Source organism: Xenopus laevis, chromosome 2L (assembly GCF_017654675.1).
Source record: "Xenopus laevis strain J_2021 chromosome 2L, Xenopus_laevis_v10.1, whole genome shotgun sequence".
Lineage (NCBI taxonomy): Eukaryota > Metazoa > Chordata > Amphibia > Anura > Pipidae > Xenopus > Xenopus laevis.
In genome coordinates, this window is record NC_054373.1 from 12,373,311 (window position 1) to 12,392,370 (window position 19,060).

The 19,060-nt window shown below is 38.6% G+C and overlaps 1 protein-coding gene across 1 annotated transcript; it reads left to right on the forward strand.

The window, feature by feature from the left end:
• The first annotated feature begins 17,337 nt into the window (after nucleotides 1-17,337).
• cldn14.L (claudin 14 L homeolog) lies at nucleotides 17,338-18,664 on the forward strand. Its single transcript, NM_001092576.1, is given in 1 exon segment — nucleotides 17,338-18,664. A coding segment is annotated over 1 exon segment (711 nt). The 5' UTR covers nucleotides 17,338-17,397; the 3' UTR covers nucleotides 18,109-18,664.
• Nucleotides 18,665-19,060: the final 396 nt, after the last annotated feature.

The following is a 19,060-nucleotide window of genomic DNA, read 5'->3' on the forward strand; positions in this document are numbered from 1 at the left end:
CCCCCAAGTATAGAGAAAAGAACTCTGATGAAGTGCCAATAGAGAGGGCACGAAACGCGTTAGTTCGCACCACTTACCCACTGCCTGTTATCACTCATTGCAATTCGAATAAAGCCGCTTTTTCAAAGAACAAGTGTGGCGAGTCTTGATGTGGACTGGCCAGCGCTGAACAGCGATACACAGTTTTGTCCTGCAGATGCCGGCTTGGAGTTGCCGGAGTATCGCGAGAGCTGCGGCCGAGACGCCACAAGGAAGGGTGAGCTCCGCTTTAATCTTTCACCACCCGTGTTTCTGTTTCATATAGAAAAGAGTACCCGAAAAGTACAACATGTGTGCTCTGCTTTTCGGTACGTTTTACTCTAAAAGCACAAGTGAATTTTTTAAATCTTGTTTATGTTTTTTAAGCTTTTTTTTAATTTATAGTGTTTTTTAGGAAATGTTTAAAATGCCACCTAAAACCCGGAGAAGATTTATTCTTTTTAAAGGAGAAGGAAATCATTATTTGTTTAGTACACATAAAAAAAACAAAAAAACATTTTCGAAATCCCCAATTCCTACAACCGCAGATAAAAATTTGGAACTCACGTTCAAAACTGACAGTTTGACTGACTTTTCTGCTCTTGAGAACTTCTTTTAGAGCAGGCGACACATTTTATGGAAAAGGAAAACAAATGTTTGCAATGAATATTGAATAATAATAGTACTGTATTGGAAAACAATACAAATTAATTTACTGTACAGTAAGGGGCATATTTATCAAGGGTCAAATTTCGAATTGAAAAAACGTTGAAATTCGAATTCAAAAAGACCAACCGAAATGAAGTCGAATAGGTCCGTTTTCAATCTAATATGTCCGTATTCGGCCAAATTCGAAACGTAAGAATCAAAGGAATAGCGAATTAGATTCAAACTTTTTCCCAAAAAAAACTTTTATTTTTTCAAAGTCCACTAATTGACTCCAAATAGATTCTAGGAGGTCCCCCATAGGCTAAAACAGCAATTTGGCAGGTTTTAGATGGCGAATGGTCGACGTTGAATTTTTAAAGAGACACTACATGATAAATTTTCGATATTCGAATTTTTGAATTTTTTTCAAGTTCAAAAATAGCTCGAAATTCGATTTTTTTTTCATTCGCAAATTCACCTCGACCTTTGATAAATCTGCCCCTAAGTTTAACAGATGAAAATGAGAAATAGAAGTTTTCAAGCTAAAATACTTTGATAAATTTAGCCTTCTCGGTTCTTGAAAATGATGTAAAAACGTATTGACAGAGGGCTTATTGTGCAGCCAATCAGACACCAGTAGGGGACGTCTCTTGGGGCCCCAGGCACTTATATGTGATTACAGGGTGTCAGTTGCAGCAGAAATGTAAGGAAACAGCAGACTAATCAGCCACAATTATACCCCTGGGCACCCAAGCAATTTGCACAAATCAGGAATCCACAATGGGACACAATGTACTCAATGTAAGATGTTTGGGCAAATATTGCTGCTCATATGGGACCGTCCAAAAACACTGGAATAAAACCTGCCTGGACAACAGTCTTACAGAACATAAGCAACAAGCTGATGTGTGTCTTACATACAGAGTCGGCTATTAGTGATGGGCGAATAAATTCGCCAGGCACGAATTTGCGACGAATTACCACATTTTGCCGCAGGCGAATAATTTTGTGAAACTGCATCGAAAATTCGCTGGCGAAAAATCCGCGCGCATGAACATTGTCAAGCGTCAAAATTATTCGGACGCCCATTGACTTTAATGCATTTGGCCAAAATAGACGCGCGTATAACAATTGTCACGGAAAGTAATTATAACGTCCATTGACTTCAATGTCTTTTTTGTGAGTTTTTTAGGGTTTCGCGAATTTCTCGGGAAATCCACAAATTTTTCGGCAAAGCAAAACGGAACAACTTTGCCCATCACTATCGGCTATAATTACTATTTTGCGTCATTTTTCCGCCAAAAAGGATTAGGAGATTACATGGCCAATTCTGCCCAATTTCGTTAACCAAAAACAAGGCCTTTTTCACCATTATTCTAATTGCACTTGAACTGAGAGGGCTGCTGCTGATACTGGTTAAAGGACACAACAAATTGTGACCAGGTTACTACAACACTGAGGGACCTATTTCTAAAAAAAAATCAAGATTTTCTTCCCAGCACAATTCGAGAAAATCGTGGCAAAAAGACATGATCCCAAATTTTTTTTTTTTTTATAATAAGAGATTCATCAACTGACAAAATCAACTTCAAGTACAGGTGTGGGATCTTTTATCCAGAATGCTTGAGACCTGGGGTTTTCTGGATTAGGAGTCTTTCTGTAATTTGGATCTCTCATACCTTAAAGGAAAAGTACAACTTTAAATTAACTTTTAGAAAGTGATATCCTGAGACAATTTGCAATTGGTTTTCCTTTTTTATTATTTGTGGTTTTTTGAGTTATTTTGCTTTTTATTCAGCAGCCCTCCATTTTGTAATTTTGGCAATCTGGTTGCTACGGTCCGAATTACCCTAGCAACCATGCATTGATTTGAATAAGAGACAAGAATATGAATAGGAGAGGCCTGAATAGGATGACAGAGCTTTTTTTTTTTATATGGGGTCAGTGACCCCCATTTGAAATCTGGAAAGAGTCAGAAGAATAAGGCAATTAAATAAAAATAAATAAAAATAATTAAAAAACTATAAACAATATATAATGAAGACCAATTTAAAAATGTCTTAAAATGATCTATTCTATAACATACGAACATTTAACTACCACGTAAGCCTTTTAAAAATCTTGAATGAATCCCAGTAGGTTGGCTTTGCCTCCAATAAGGATTAATTATATCTTAGTTTGGGTCAAATACAAGTTACTGTTTTATTATTACAGAGAAAAAGGAAACAACATTTTAAAATGTGAATTATTTGATTAAAATTGGGTCTATGGCAGATGGACATTCTGTAATTTGTTGTTTTTCTGGAAAACAGGTTTCTGTTTAATGAATCCCGTACCTGTATTAATATTTGGCAACTTCAGGTGTCAATGGGAGGAGCATTTTCCCAATGCAAACGTTGAGGTTTCTGATAAAATTCAATATATTGCAGACAGTGAATAGTAATGAACAGTAGAATGTCATTTTGATACAATCGACTTTTTTCCTGTGATTTAATGTGATGGAGTTTTTTTGATTTTGTAAATGCGCTGGAAAACATGGAAAAATTGTGTTTCATTTTTGAGGTTTTTCTCAAATTTGAAAAAAAATTTCCTAGAAAACCTTGCACAGGGATTCCGTCTGAAACAGGCACAATCACAACTAAAATATAACAAAAGGGAATCTCTGGCCCCCAAAGACTTTCCAATATTCATTTATTCCATATATTCAATTGTTCTAAAGTTCCAGTGGGGCAAATTCTTTAATCGACTGACTTCTGCTACATTGCTTCAGGAGTCACAGCCAGCAGTGCGGAAATTATAAACAGACAGACGCTTTCAATAGCAATTCCCCTTACAAACCACTTTAAAACCATTACAAATGTATCATGAATGTGTATTGGAAAATTGCAGAGAATATTTTTTTTTTTAATTGTGCCAAAATAAAGCACAGTTTTTGGGTGACGTTGCCCTTTAACTAGGAAAAAAAAAAGACCAAATGATTTTTCCAGAGACGAGCGTATGGAATAAGCAGGAGGATTTCAGGCTGTGGAGTTTGTATTGGCAGCACAGAAGTGAGTGGGCAGTTGTGTAATGGTCGGATAGTAAGTAACACTGTCTCCAAATAACACACATTCCTCATTCCTCATTCTTATACCCAGAGCAATATCAGAGAACCTCAGCAGCAGGAATATATTCCATAGACTTGTCGTTATCTAATGGCAACACCAGTATCTTTCTTTTCCTTCCTTTTTTATACTCTCTTTATATTAGGAATGAGAAACCCTGTCTATTTCCCCCCATACTTGGCACATAAAAGCCTATTGCAAACCGAAAAAGAACCTTAGAAACCCTCTGAGCCAGCACTCGGCCCTATAATCAACTGCAAATGTTGCCGAGTGTAAGACTGATGAATTTACTAATTCCACCGTATCACTTGTTGCAACTTTCCCGGCCTTCCTCTTCCTGACATGTTAGAGAAATGCTGAGCATACAACATTAATGTTCTTATATGGAAGAAATTACTCTAATATTAGGAAATATGCTTTTATATGGAAGAAAATACTCTAATATTGGGAAATATGTTCTTATATGGAAGGGAATACTCTAATATTAGGAAATCTGCTTTGATATGGAAGGGAATACTCTAATATTAGAAAATATATTCTTATATGGAAGAAAATACTCTAATATTAGGCAATATGTTCTTATATGGAAGAAAATACTCTAATATTAGGAAACATATTCTTATATGGAAGAAAATACTCTAATATTAGGAAATATGTTCTTATATGGAAGGGAATACTCTATTATTAGGAAATATGTTATTATATGGAAGAAAATACTCTAATATTAGGCAATATGTTTTTATATGGAAGGGAATACTCTAATATTAGGAAATATGTTCTTATATGGAAGGGAATACTCTAATATTAGGAAATATGTTTTTCTACGCAAGGGAATACTCTAATATTAGGAAATATGTTCTTATATGGAAGGGAATACTCTAATATTAGGAAATATATTCTTATATGGAGGAAAATACTCTAATATTAGGCAATATGTTCTTATATGGAAGGGAATACTGTGATGTGTCAAAATTTCTAACATAAGGGATGATATTGCAATTTATAGTGATAACTAGAAAGAGGAGATTAATATACATATATGTATGTGTACAGTTTGTATATCTATATATCTATATATCTATATATATATATATATATATATATATATATATATATATATATATATATATATATATATTTATATTATTGGTTATATTCTGAAGGTTGAGTCTTTTCTGCTCATTTTGCCCTTCTTGATATATGTATGCCTTCTACTCAGAAATCTTGTTTCCTTAAAAAAAAATCAAATCCTGTTTCAAATTCCTCTGTCGTTTGTTTTCTATTTATATTTTTTTTTTTAGTAAAATCTCATAGGTTATTATTCTAATATCCCTTATTTTGGGAGAGATTAGGAGATCTACTTCTATTACACATGCCTATCCTATATTTATACAGTATGTATTACAGACCCATCATTTTTTTTTTGAATCTGCCAAGCAGCCCAATCCCATAATTCAAGCCTCGCTAAGAGTATTTCAGTGAAATGTAAACAGGTTAATATTAAATTATTCGGAGGCCTCTTCTGAGCACTTTTGTAATTGGCATGATTCTTTTTGTTTTTCTAGCTTTCAAGATTTTGGCAGTTTTTTTTTTACACAGCTAATATAATGAATTTGAAACAACAGCGCCCCCCACTGGTAAATTCAGGCAACTGCCTGCAGTTGAAAGAAAATCTATTGAGTCAGAAAGTATGGTTTCCCTGCAGAGCAGTTAGGGACCGTCTGACAATTCCTATCCACAGCAGTAAATGAAGGGAGAAATTCACTGCATACAGTCAGGTTTCTTTTAAAAACGGTACACATTTTTTAATTAAAGTATATTGTATTTTTTTAATATTTTCATTAAAAAAAAAGAATTGGATTTTATTTCTTTTTGCTTTTACATGTCCTTTCACCCTTTCATAGGCACAGCTGCCCAGGCCAACGCACTGCAGGGCTGCCACATACGAGCTGAGTGAGGAGAAGGAGGGCCGACTGATGGGGGAAGCTGCAACACTAACCTGGGTAGAAAGCAGATAAATCCACATACAGAGATGCAAATAGTCCCACAGAGGAAATAGACTCACGTACACTTGTTTCAGAAATTGGTTAGGTCAGAATAGAACTCATGATCCCAGATAAGAAATTAGCCCCTGATAAACCACAGATAAACAGAGAGATGAGAGACATTTAGATAGAGAGAGAGAAAGAGAGAGAGAGAGAGCAAGAGAGAGATGACAGACAGATAGAAAAATATATGACAGATTTATAGATAGATAGATAGATAGATAGATAGATAGATAGATAGATAGACAGACAGACAGACAGACAGACAGACAGACAGATAGATGATAGATAGATAGATAGATAGATAGATAGATAGATGATAGATAGATAGATAGATAGATAGATAGATAGATATGGATAGATAGATGATAGATAGATAGATAGATAGATAGATGATAGAGAGAAACAGACATATAATAAATAGATAAACAGAAAGACAAACAGATAGATAATAAATATTAGATCTACAGATAGACAGATGACAGACAAATAAATATAGAAAGACAGACAGATAATGATATTAGATAGATATATGATAGATATATGATAGATAGATAGATAGATAGATAGATAGATAGATAGATAGATAGATAGATAATAGATAGATAGATAGATAGATAGATAGATAGATAGATGGATGGATGGATGGATGGATGGATGGATGGATGGATAGATAGGTAGGTAGGTAGATAGATAGATAGATAGATAGATAGACAGACAGACAGACAGACAGACAGACAGACAGACAGACAGACAGACAGACAGACAGATAGATAGACAAACAGACATATAATAAACAGAAAGACATAGAGCTAATAGATATTAGATAGACAGACAGATATATCTAGATCTAATAATAACTGATGGTGCATATTGTACTGCTGGATGTGCTTATGCTATAACCAGGGTGGTGTGTGACCCAGACTGAGATGTCTCATTGTATAGAAAGCTGTGAATCCCAGTGACTGTGCCTATGGAATGTGGGATAAGATGACAGTCAGACTCAGGTTGGGCAGTGCATTATTTATGGGCCAGAGGTGCCTGGGAGGTCCTGGAATCCCCTGTCCCACAAGGGTTAATTAAAACCAGTTCACTTGCTCCAAACAGAGGGAAAGTTTCCTGAAATGTTGCCTGGAGGGGATGAGCCTTCAATGCTGAATTGAGCGCAGGGGATAGGGGTCTGGTAGCAATTAGAGCGCTTGTCTGGCCCGTTCCCAGGGTGCACCTGCCCCTCTGCAGCACATTTCACCTGTTGCCCATAAAATAACACAAGAGAAAGCCCAGGGGATACATTTTATTGTTCCTTTAACTGGGCCTGGCAGAGAGAAACAAAGAAACAGCTTACTTACTGGGCAACCCCGGGCACTGTTGGAGCTGCCTTCATACCCTCACATCAGGCCAAAGCACATTATTTAGGTCTAGTTACCCATAGCAACCAGCCAGTTGTTTGCTTTTAGCATTTAGACTGCAATGGACAAGTAATTGATTAAAAACTAAATTAGATCATGTCAATGACACACAACTGCCCATTCATGTCCCACCCACTTTCTGCCTCTTCCCTCACGGGGGCAAGTTTCTTAATCGTAATTGGCTGCTACGAGTTTATTTGATTCAGAGAGTAGTATGTCAGTGAGTTCTTACTGCTGATTGGTTGGTTTGAACTTGCCTTTTACAATTCAAGTTTCAATGGGCCAATACATGTTAACTAGCGATGGGCGAATTCATCCCGTTTCGCCAAAAAATGGCGAATTTCCTGCGAAATTTGCATAACGGGAAAATATTTGCTTAACACATTGAAGTCAATGGGCATCAGAACAATTTTGATGTGCGCAACTATTGTGACGTGCGCCCACATTTTTTTTACGCGGCAGATTTTTCGCCAGTGAATTTTTGCCGCAGTTACGTGAATTTATTCGCTGGTGGCGAAATGCGGAAATTCGCAGTGAATTCACGCCTGGCGAATTTATTCGTCAATCACTAATGTTAACGGCAGATTGGTTGCCGTTGGTTACTAGAAATGGAGCAAATATTTGCTATGCTACTTTATATCCTTTTAAAGGGAAAGGAGAGAGGCGCTGACTCGGAGCACATGTATGGGTTTAAAGGGGTTGTTCACCTTTGAGTAAACTTTTAGTATGACGTAGAGAGTGATATTTGCAATTGGTTTTCATTTTTTATTATTTGTGGTTTTTTGAGTTATTTAAAAATTTTGAATTTCAGCCATCTGGTTGCTAGGGTCCAAATTACCCTAAGAGAATGGAATATGAATAGGAGAGGCCTGAATAGAAAGATGTGTAATAAAAAGTAGCAATAACAATACATTTGTAGCCTTACAGAGCATTTGGTTTTATATGGGGTCAGTGACCCCCATTTGAAAGCTGGAAGGATTCAGAAGAAGAAGGCAAATAATTCAAAAACTATAAAAAAAAATAATGAAGACCAATTGAAAAGTTGCTTAGAATTCTATAACATACTAAAACTTACTGGTGAACTGCTCCTTTAAGGCAGACTCACTGCTAGGGTGGTCCCATGTTTCCACACTTTTCCTTGAACCAAAGAAACGTAAGCCTGAACTGTCAGACCCTCTCGTCTTCCCTGAAATGTGTTTATGAATTGAACTGATTCGTTTGGATTTCGTTATTGGATTTCTGCGAAGCATATTTCCATTTCCTATCAGCAAATGAGTCTTTCCATTTTATGTTAAATATATATATTTCTTGTTCCTAATCAAAGGAACAATAATATTCCCATATAATCACTGCAGTCTTTCCTTTATTATCATTTCAATCAGTGAGCCCTGAGCTCTGTTGTATTCACTTATAATTCTCCTTTCCTCTGTCTCATGAGATTCCCTTTATATGAACAGAAGGTTATAAACAAAACTGCAAAGTACAAACTCAAATACAGTAGAACCCCCATTTTACATTTTTTAGGTGACCAGGAAAAAATTATGTAAAATCCGTGAAAATGTAAAATCAAGGAAATGTGATAAAGTAACTTTTTCTTCAAGTAATGAAAGGATATTAGCACAGTAGTCTGTTTTACTTTGAGATACAATATTTAGTGTGTTAATAATAAGGGTTAAACTTTGCAGGGTTAATGTTACACTATGGGGGTCAAGTGCAAGACTCTCTGTCAGTCACATACACAACCTAAAGCAATAAGTGATTGGTGCAGGACTGTATAAGGGACAGACTAATTGGTATTGACCATTTACAGACAGAACCATGGCACAATATACATCTGGTTAGTATGTTAAACCTCTTTATTTCACAAATAATAACATTCATAGAGGAAAAAGCAGTTTTTTGGAACATCCGGACAAAATTTTAATGCAAAATCCGGGAAAACATTACTTAAAATTTAGGGAAATGCACCCATTGAAATGCATTATAAATTGGTGGGACCACACATAAAAAATTTAAAATGCGGGAAAACTTAAGAAAACTTAGATCAGGGTACTTAAAATCAAGGTTTCAATGTTATCCCTTATAATATATCAGTTCCCTGTATAACTCAGCCTGCAGCCTTGTGCCTTTATATGGTCACAGAATCCCTCAGTGACTTCTAATATCCTTATCATTTACAGTAGGGGGTACATTATCCCTTATAATACATGAGTGATACTCAGAGTTCCCTGTATAACTCAGCCTGCAGCCTTGTGTCTTTATATGGTCACAGAACAACCCCTCAGTGACTTCTAATATCCTTATCATTTACAGTGGGGTACAATATCCCTTATAATACATGAGTGATACTCAGAGTTCCCTGTATAACACAGCTGTACAACAGTAATAAAGGGCACAGAATTCTAGTTTTGTGAACATTTTTGCAGTTTGAGGCGACATCTAGAGGAAGTTCATGGAATTGCACCATTTGTGCCTGTGGGACTCAAATTACCCTGGAATAGGAAACTACAAGCAGTCAAGCCAGACTAATGTTGGGGTCTTGTCTCTCCTAATATGCTTCCCCCAGACTATGGACTGCAATGTTGTCTAATGTCAGACACTGGATAATCAGTAGGACATGTTTGGGTTACCTTTGCCCCAGTCCCCGGTAAAAACCAAATAAAAAAGGGTAAAATCGCCATGATAATGAGTCAGTGCCATATAAATACAGGTCAGAAATAAAGTGGGTTTGTTGGAATTTCCCTCTGCTTTGAAACCAAATCATTAATTATTAGATGCATTGTAACTACACAGACGTAGCAGTTAACTCATCCCATCTCCAAACATTATCATTAACCCAGTGTCAGACCGGGATACCAGGGGCCCACCAGAAAACCTCAGACCCTGAGCCCACTTTCCAAATATTATTTTTCCTCTCTTCACTTAACCTCTTTATTCTCCTAGTCTTTTATATCTACTTACATACTCTATTCTTCCACTATTAAGCCTAAGTATAAGGGAATGACCATGAAATAGGCCAGATGGTTAGACGCAAGAGGCCCACTGATACCTGGGCCCAACCGGAGTTTTCCTGGATCTGGAGCACAACTAGAAGGTTGGTTAGGTTCCTATACAAACACCCACCATTACCTTTATAATGTCAGACACCAGTGAATGGCAACAGAAGTAACCATCTCATGTGTTGGAGTTCAGCTAAAACAAGGGGAGTCGGCTCACCCATTGCCCTGTACCCACCACGTGCTGCATTCTTTATCATCAGTGGGGTCTCAGCTACCCTTGTAACATGTATTTACTACAGAGCCCCTAAGACTTGGGGCAGGGATAGAAGGGAATGGTCAGAAGTGCTGAGATTTATAAACATCTTAGGGAATTGCAGTTGACCTCCAGGAACCACCTGAACTTTTTTCTTTAGCCCTCAGTTAAAACGTTTAGGTCAATTCTTCCCATGGACACTGGGTCACTGACCCCTCTATCCCTCTTCACTGGGGCTCAAGACTATACAGCTCAATAACCCTCTTTATATCTGTAGAAATAACTCATATCAACTGGACTTGCTGTGTTTTTTCTTGAAGACGTTTCACCAGTCATCTGAATGGCTTTCTCAATTTATAATGACTTGTAATTAAGATCTTTCTGGAATAAATACCCTGGAATGTTGCTCCAATCAGCATAATCTGTTTATCATAATCAGGAAGGATATCATGAAGTTATATGCTGATTGTATTAGCAAGATTGGAGCTTTGAGTCATTTTGAATTGATAACAACCCGCTCAACCCGATCTTCAACTTTTCTTTGACCAACTACAGGGCCATAGAGTGGGGCCTAGGAACCTTATGTACATTCTCCCACTAATGAAAACTGAACCCAACTCCTACTGAGTAGTGATTGGCGAATAAATTCCCCAGGCGTGAATTCGCACCGAATCTCCGTGTTTTGCCACCGGTGAATAAATTAGTGAAACTGCAGCAAAAATTCGCCGGCCAAAAATCCACCGCGTCTGAATAGTCTCGCGCATAAACTTTGTCGAGTGTCAAAATCATTGGACTTTAATACATTGGAATTTAATACATTTCACTTTAATACATTTAATACATTTGGCCAAAATTGGCGCGCTTATAACAATTGTCAAAATAATTTTGATGCTCATTGATTTCAATACGTTTAGTCAATTTTTATACCGTTTCACTAATTTGGCGATTTTTTCGGCAAAGCGAAACGGGACAAATTCGCCCATTACTACTGAGCCCTTTTATGTCCAACCTTAAGCCCCTGGTAGGGCTAAACACACTTTCACAGGAAGACCTTGGCAATGAAGCCTTCCTATTGGCTGGTAGAGACTCCTGTGCCCCCAAACTGCCCTCTTACCCTCTCCCTACCCCTGTTGTGCCAGTACACACTTATCCATGCTCCACCCTTATCTAAATGTGATAGGCCTGGCCATGTTCCTTTTTTTCAAGCAGTTTCTTTCCCATCCCATTTATCCCAAATACTGAGCAACCAACCCCAAAAGTGCTCCACATGGACAAAACAATAGGTGTTGGTCCCTCAGCAAAGTTCTACCTAATGTTGTTCACTACTCACAAACTGGGCGAGTATTCCCTGCTTGTAGTGGCAGCTGTCCTTGTACCAATATTAATTTTCTCAGTGCATTGCTAATTAATCATAATATAATGTAAATCCAGCAAAAGGGGGAACTGGCCCAGCTTTGCTTTTCCTAGAAACGTAATCCAAAAATCAGCTGTAGCCATGCTCCCCACTGGGCTCTGGATTTGGGTTTCACTTCCCATGGCTAATTATTATGATGATGATTATTATTAGAATGAGTGAAACCCCTGGGGCGGATCACAGCCCAGTAACACTATATACAGTAACAAAGGGTAAATAGGCCATAGCTGTAAATGTGGAGGCAATGCACAAAGCAACAGGAGTTGTACAATATTCCACTCCCCCCGGGGCTGCACTTAATTTGCCTTTGGATTTGCCCACAGGAGCAATTTCATCTATTCCCGCTCCAACCGCATATTATAATAAAGTTTTATGAGCCTTTCCCAGAGTTCCTGGCTCTCTCCTGCCATTGGCTTCTGCTCTGCGCTGTCCCATCCACAGTGTAACATTATTTTTATGGAGCGGTTTCTGGGCACAGTTACATTGATCTTCCCATCTGCATAATGTAAGCGCTTTGATTTGTTTCTCCGCGCTCATATTGTCCTCTGTTCCTGGTTATGGTTATGCAGTGAGGTCAGTGAGGTCAGTAATGGACTAGTAGGGCTAAGCTCTGTCTAATGTGTCCCATGAATGTGCTGCTCTGAGTAAAGAAATATGTTTTATACCTCATTATTGCTCAAAAAACAGGCATCATATGATAACAGATCCCATTATTCTACCTAATCGTGACCTACTCAATCACTACTATGGAGCCAGATCATTCATCCCTTTGATACACAGGCATCGTTACTCTACCCAACTAACAATGAGCTACTCAGTCACAACTATGTTACCAGATAATTTATCCCTTTGTTACACAGGCATCATTACTCTACTCTATTAATATTGAGCTATTCAATCACTACTATGGTAATATATAATTTATAACTTTGTTAGCCAGACATCATTACTCTACTAATATCGAAACTACTCAATCACTACTATGGTGCCAGATCATTCATACCTTTTTCACCCAGACATCATTACTCTACTAATACTGAAACTACTCAATCACTACTATGGCACCAGATCATTCATCCCTTTGATACACAGGCATCATTACTCTACTAATACCAAAACTACTCAATCACTACTATGGCACCAGATCATTCATCCCTTTGATACACAGGCATCGTTACTATACCCAACTAACAATGAGCTACTCAGTCACAACTATGTTACCAGATAATGAATCCCTTTGTTACACAGGCATCATTACTCTACTCTATTAATATTGAGCTACTCAATCACTACTATAGTACTAGATCATTTACAGTATACCTTTGTTAGCCAGACATCATTACTCTATGAATACTGAAACTACTCAATCACTACTATGGCACCAGATTATTCATACCTTTGTTACACAGGCATCATTACTCTATTAATACTGAAACTACTCAATCACTACTATAGCACCAGATCATTCATACCTTTATCAGCCAGACATCATTACTCTACTAATATTGAGCTACTCAGTTACTACTATGGCTCCAAATCATTCATCTCTTTGATACACAGACATCATTACTCAATTCTACTAATACTGAGCTACGCAATTACTATTATGGTGCCAGATCACTTATCTGTAGAGAGTTTTTGCTATCCGTTCAGCACATGCGCAATATAGTTTCTCTAATGCACATGCCTCAAGCCAGTAGCAGAGGAGAGGAGCCATGATTCAGGGCAGCACAGCAACATTCCCCCAGTTGCACCCTATGTTACCCTAGCATTGTTACTCTACGTAACCTAAAAATTACTATGGTACCTGCTCAGTTACTCAGGCATCAAATATCTCTGAGATGGGCAGAAATTACAACAGCACCCACTTACTTATCCCTATGTTCCCACAGCATTATTACCCTGCTCATGAATGACTGAGCTGCCCAGTCACGATTTACTATCGCATCCTGAAATAATTACTCTGTCCATGTATTACTGAACTCCTGAGCCATAACTATGATACATACTATGTTACCCGGTCAGTTACAGTCTAATTACATTACTATTTAAGGGCAAGTTAGGAGCAAGAGTAATAACCTGTTCCTAGCTGCTAGTATTTGCCATGTCTGGAAAGCTACAAGGTGTAATGGTGGTTGTGCATTACATTTCAGCCAATCTGGAAGGGGATTTAGGTAAAGCAGCCATGGGGCATCATGGAACACAAGGTTTGGGTAATGTTTTGCACTAAATAAACTGCTTGGAAACAAATATGTTCCATTAGCAAACAATGATGAGACGTGAAGAGCAATTAGCGCAGCACCCAGCCCACCTAGCACCCTGTTCCATACTCGCCTTCTATATTTAGCAACTTCATTTGAAAATGAGGTATAAAAATAGCAGCTTAATGGGGTCTGTTTCTAAATATATCTACAGCCATTAGGAAAATGAATATTTAACTGCGACCACAACAGCCCTTCATTTCCTCCGGCTGCACCTTTTAATCACCTGCCGTCTCACTTTAGATCCCCCCCCCCATTCCGGGTTAATGAACGACCTTGAATATCGTTCTGTGATCATTGTGCAGCTGTTAATGATGAGATTTGGGGATGTTTAAGAGGGGATTTCTATGTAGAATCTCTTACGTTGAGCCCAGAGTTAGGAAATACAAAAGAAAAGAAAACTGTTTGATTATACCCAAGAATGTTATATACTGTTATATGTACTGTGTATAAACTCACATACTGTTTATTCTACATTAGAGTTGTGCAGTGCATTATATCCTCATATGGCTCTAATGCCAGTGACAAAATATATATATATATATATATATATATATATATATATATATATATATATATATATATATATCACAAGCAAACTGGAGCACTCACATGTAACCTAGGCAACTGCTGGGTGCTGGTTACATAATAATACAAATAGCAACCAAAAAAACCGCACTCACAGGACTTGATTTGTGCAAACAAAAGTGGTTTTTATTCCGACGTTTCGGCTCTAACACTCGAGCCTTCTTCACTTCCTGAAGAAGGCTCGAGTGTTAGAGCCGAAACGTCGGAATAAAAACCACTTTTGTTTGCACAAATCAAGTCCTGTGAGTGCGGTTTTTTTGGTTGCTATTTATATATATATATATATATATATATATATATATATATATATATATATATATATATATATAAATATATATAAATATATTTACAGTCTCCCTTCAGAGAGGCATAATGATAATTGTTTTATATGGAAGATAATTGTTTTACAAGGCCTGCCATGTAGGGTGAGTATCATTATTTTACCCAATCAGAGGTCTATGAATCCACCCACCTAATCAAGCAAATCGATGATGTTCATATTGATCATGTGCACTACCATAATGTACATCTTACTGATAGATTAGCAGGGTGGCAAAGAGTGGCATGGATAGAATATATTGGGCCCCCAACACAATCTCTTTAGGGCACTTCATTCCCCCTGGTACCTTGAGGAAGACCAGGTAAATTCAAGAAACACAAGTAAAAGAGTCCAACAGCAAATACTTTCAGAGACACTTATGTTAAGACAGCTGGTTTCCTGGGTTTACCTGGACCACTTTTAGGAACTTCATGCTATTCTTACCCTAAAGCAGTGATCCCCAACCAGTAGCCCATGAGCAACATGTTACTCACAACCCCTTGGATGTTGCTTCCAGTGGCCTCAAAGCAGATGCTTATTTTTGAATTACTCACTTAGATGCAAGTTTTGGTTGTATAAAAACCAGATGTACTGCCAAACATGGGACTAACAAATAGCAAAACACAGCCCATATTTTGCACCATCAGGAACTTTTCTCTTTCATGTGTTGCTCCACAACTCTTTTTATATTTGAATGTGGCTCACGGGTGAAAAGGGGTTGGGGGTCCCAGTCCCAAAAATGCCTGGATCCCTTGTCTGGTGAGAAACAACTAAGTTCTGATTGCTAGCTGTAAGGGATAGTAAGGAATCTCTTAAGAGGATGAGTTCTTTAGACAAGATATTGTGCACAATAAGGGGTGATGGAGGAAAAGGATCGTGGTGAAGTGTTAAGTTCAGAATAGGGACAGAGTGGGTGAAGAGAACATGAATGAAACAAAGCAGGTGGGGAACTGGGACTGGATAGAGTGGGAGTAGAGATGGGACAGGAAAAAGAGACAGAATCTGGAACAGTAAAAGAACTAGAGTAGGAAGAAGAGCCAAACTGGAGCAGGACAAAAACAGGTCAAGGTGCAGGATGAAGCCATAGCAAAGAACAGAAGAGATTTGGACATGCCACAGTGCTGAGGAAGCTATTCCAATTCTCAAGCACCTGCTGTGAGAAGGGCTGGAATTTTATAGGGCAGTCAGCCCTGATTGGCTGACCCCACCCAACCAATAAGGATGCTGAGGTGATACAATGCAACTAGGGAAATAAGTGGAAGGACGATGAGCACTCACCGGCTGTTCTCCTGATCCAGTGTTTAAGGAGAGCAGTCAACAACCAGTAGAACCTGGGTTTGAACCCCGGCAGAGCCTTACACTGGCTCCCACTTACACATGCTTCTTTATCACTACCTTGCGTGATCCCCTTTCTTGCTCTTCTTCTGGGACTTATCTCGTACCAGGCTCTACATGGATCCTCCCTACACACCGACTGGACACAAGAGGAAGAGTCTGACTCCAGCCTGGATTTATTAGATATTGGGGGAGTCACCTGAGTCCAAGTTCTCACCCTTACCCATCCCTTTCCAGCAACTGCTGCTGGGTCTGCTTTCTCTGATGTTACAACTCTGATGGTAAAGGAAAGCCTACATTGCTAGTTGCTCACATTACATTAGATGGACTATTGGAAAAAAGTAGGTATCACTTTGGGAACCATTTTCATTTGTTTTTGGGGGCAGAAAACAAATAAGTATTAGGTCTGGGGTAGAGTTTGTATAGACAACAGATGAAAGATGGCTGGACTGAGCAGGCTCTAAGTGACTGGACTTCTCTTCTTAAGTAACCGCATGGCCCCTCTGAAACCATCCCTGAAGATGAGATCAAAGAGTTAAAGTGTCATTAAGCTCTACTTATTATTGCCTCATTTATAAGATTATATTCATGCTTTTATGTATTATTTCCTACAGGGAGTCTATGTGACAGTGACAACCTACTCTTTTATATCCCTTTTAATCACATGGAATATTAATAGCAGCATTAGCCAGTAATTATGAGCTGTGAGAAGCAAGACACAACACAAGAAAGAAGTTTATATGGAACTATTTTACAGAATATTGCGTCTTTCTTTAGAGATTGAAGCATGATTTGGAAAGCCATAAATCAGGCCGCCCATTAGAATGTGCAATAAGTATGCTAATGGCCAAGCTAATACCTTTTTGTCAGGATCTTACTGGTTGCAAAAATAACACATTCCAATAATATTTAACTTCCTCCTAAGCTTGTTCATTAGTGCAGGAGAGAAATGAGAAGCCGGCACAAGGAGCTGAGAGTTGAGAAGTCTCGGTGAAACGGTGAACATGGCAAGCATGGCTTTACAGCTCCTGGGGTTCTCTGTGGCCCTTATTGGTTTCATCGGGACCGTTGTTGCAACGGTGTTGCCCCACTGGTGGAGGACGGCTCACGTTGGCACCAATATCATCACTGCTGTGGCATACATGAAGGGTCTGTGGATGGAGTGTGTGTGGCACAGTACTGGTATCTACCAATGTCAGGTCCACCAGTCCCAGTTGGCACTTCCAAGAGATCTTCAGGTAGCACGAGCCATGATGGTGGCATCTTGTGTTCTGTCGGTTCTTGCTTCAGTCGTATCAGTCTTTGGCATGAAGTGCACCCAATGTGCCAAGGGATCCTCATCCAAGAGGGTGATAGCTGCTTTTGGAGGGGTCTTCTCAGCACTGGCCGGCCTCATGTGCTTGATTCCAGTTGCGTGGTCAACTAATGATGTGGTTCAAGACTTTTACAACCCAGGACTACCTTATGGAATGAAGTATGAGATTGGGCAGGCTCTTTACATTGGCTTCATCTCAGGAGGGCTATCAGTCATCGGAGGTATCATGATACTTTCCACATCATGTCAAAAGGACAGCACTCCTCTACCCTACACTCCTCAGAGACGCTACCCAAGAAAAACTCCAACGAGCAGATCTCAGCCGGTCAACAAAAGCAACCATGTACCGTCATGGTCATCTGCTTCTCACCATGGTTATCACCTTAATGACTTTGTATAAAGACACAGCTATTTAAGAATTTCCCATGGTTCCAAAATAAGTTATTTATGCCAGTGTTTTCCTAATTTCAATGTTTACTTTGCAGAAGGAAGTAAAACCCAGTTGTGCCATTTGGGCTCCAGACTAGATCAATATATTGTCTGCCAACTCTCAATGCCCAATCATTTGACATCTGAAATAGAATTTTCATTACTGCTATTTTATTGTGGTCACTTTGAGGTGTTACTGTAAATTTGGTGGCTTTAAAGGGCACAACATGGAATGGAGAACCAGACGGACCATCTCGGGTCCCTATGTACAGTAAAGTGGACCCTGTTTTATTGCATCTCAGCCTGAGTATGTGCGGTGAGATCGTATAAACTTCAGTTGCTGTTTTTATTAACTGTCGGGGGGGGCAATAGTGTAATATTTTGTACAGGGGGGCAATTTCCCCCGGATAAATGATCATTTTTCTTGTATTCCAAGTAAATGTTAATGTAATATACACCAGATCAAATGTAATGTATATACGAAAAAAAGGCTATATGGAATAAAAGAAAGATGCGTTATTAAGAAAGCTGAAATAAATATGTTTCTGTGGAGCAATGTAAGGTGGAGCAGGGCTATAGGAAACCTGTTTATGTAGCAAATTACAGAAGAAATTACAGAAGAAATTACAGAAGAATACAATAGGGGAAGGGCTGTTTCTGGTCTCATGTTTCCCTAGACAATGGGCCTCAGCCCAATCTGTTGTTGCAATTGGCACCAGTGCAGGACAGATGGACCAATTGCGTAGAGAAAGGGTCAGTTGCAGCAGAGGCAGGTACCACCACCTATACGGGAGGGGAGGATTTTTTTATTTTTTATTTTAACACTTACTGGAACCTGAAGGCTGCCCACCTAAATTATCCACCAGGAGCCATCACTCAAAGACCTACCATAACTGTTGAAGAGCTCCTGTCCCACACCCACC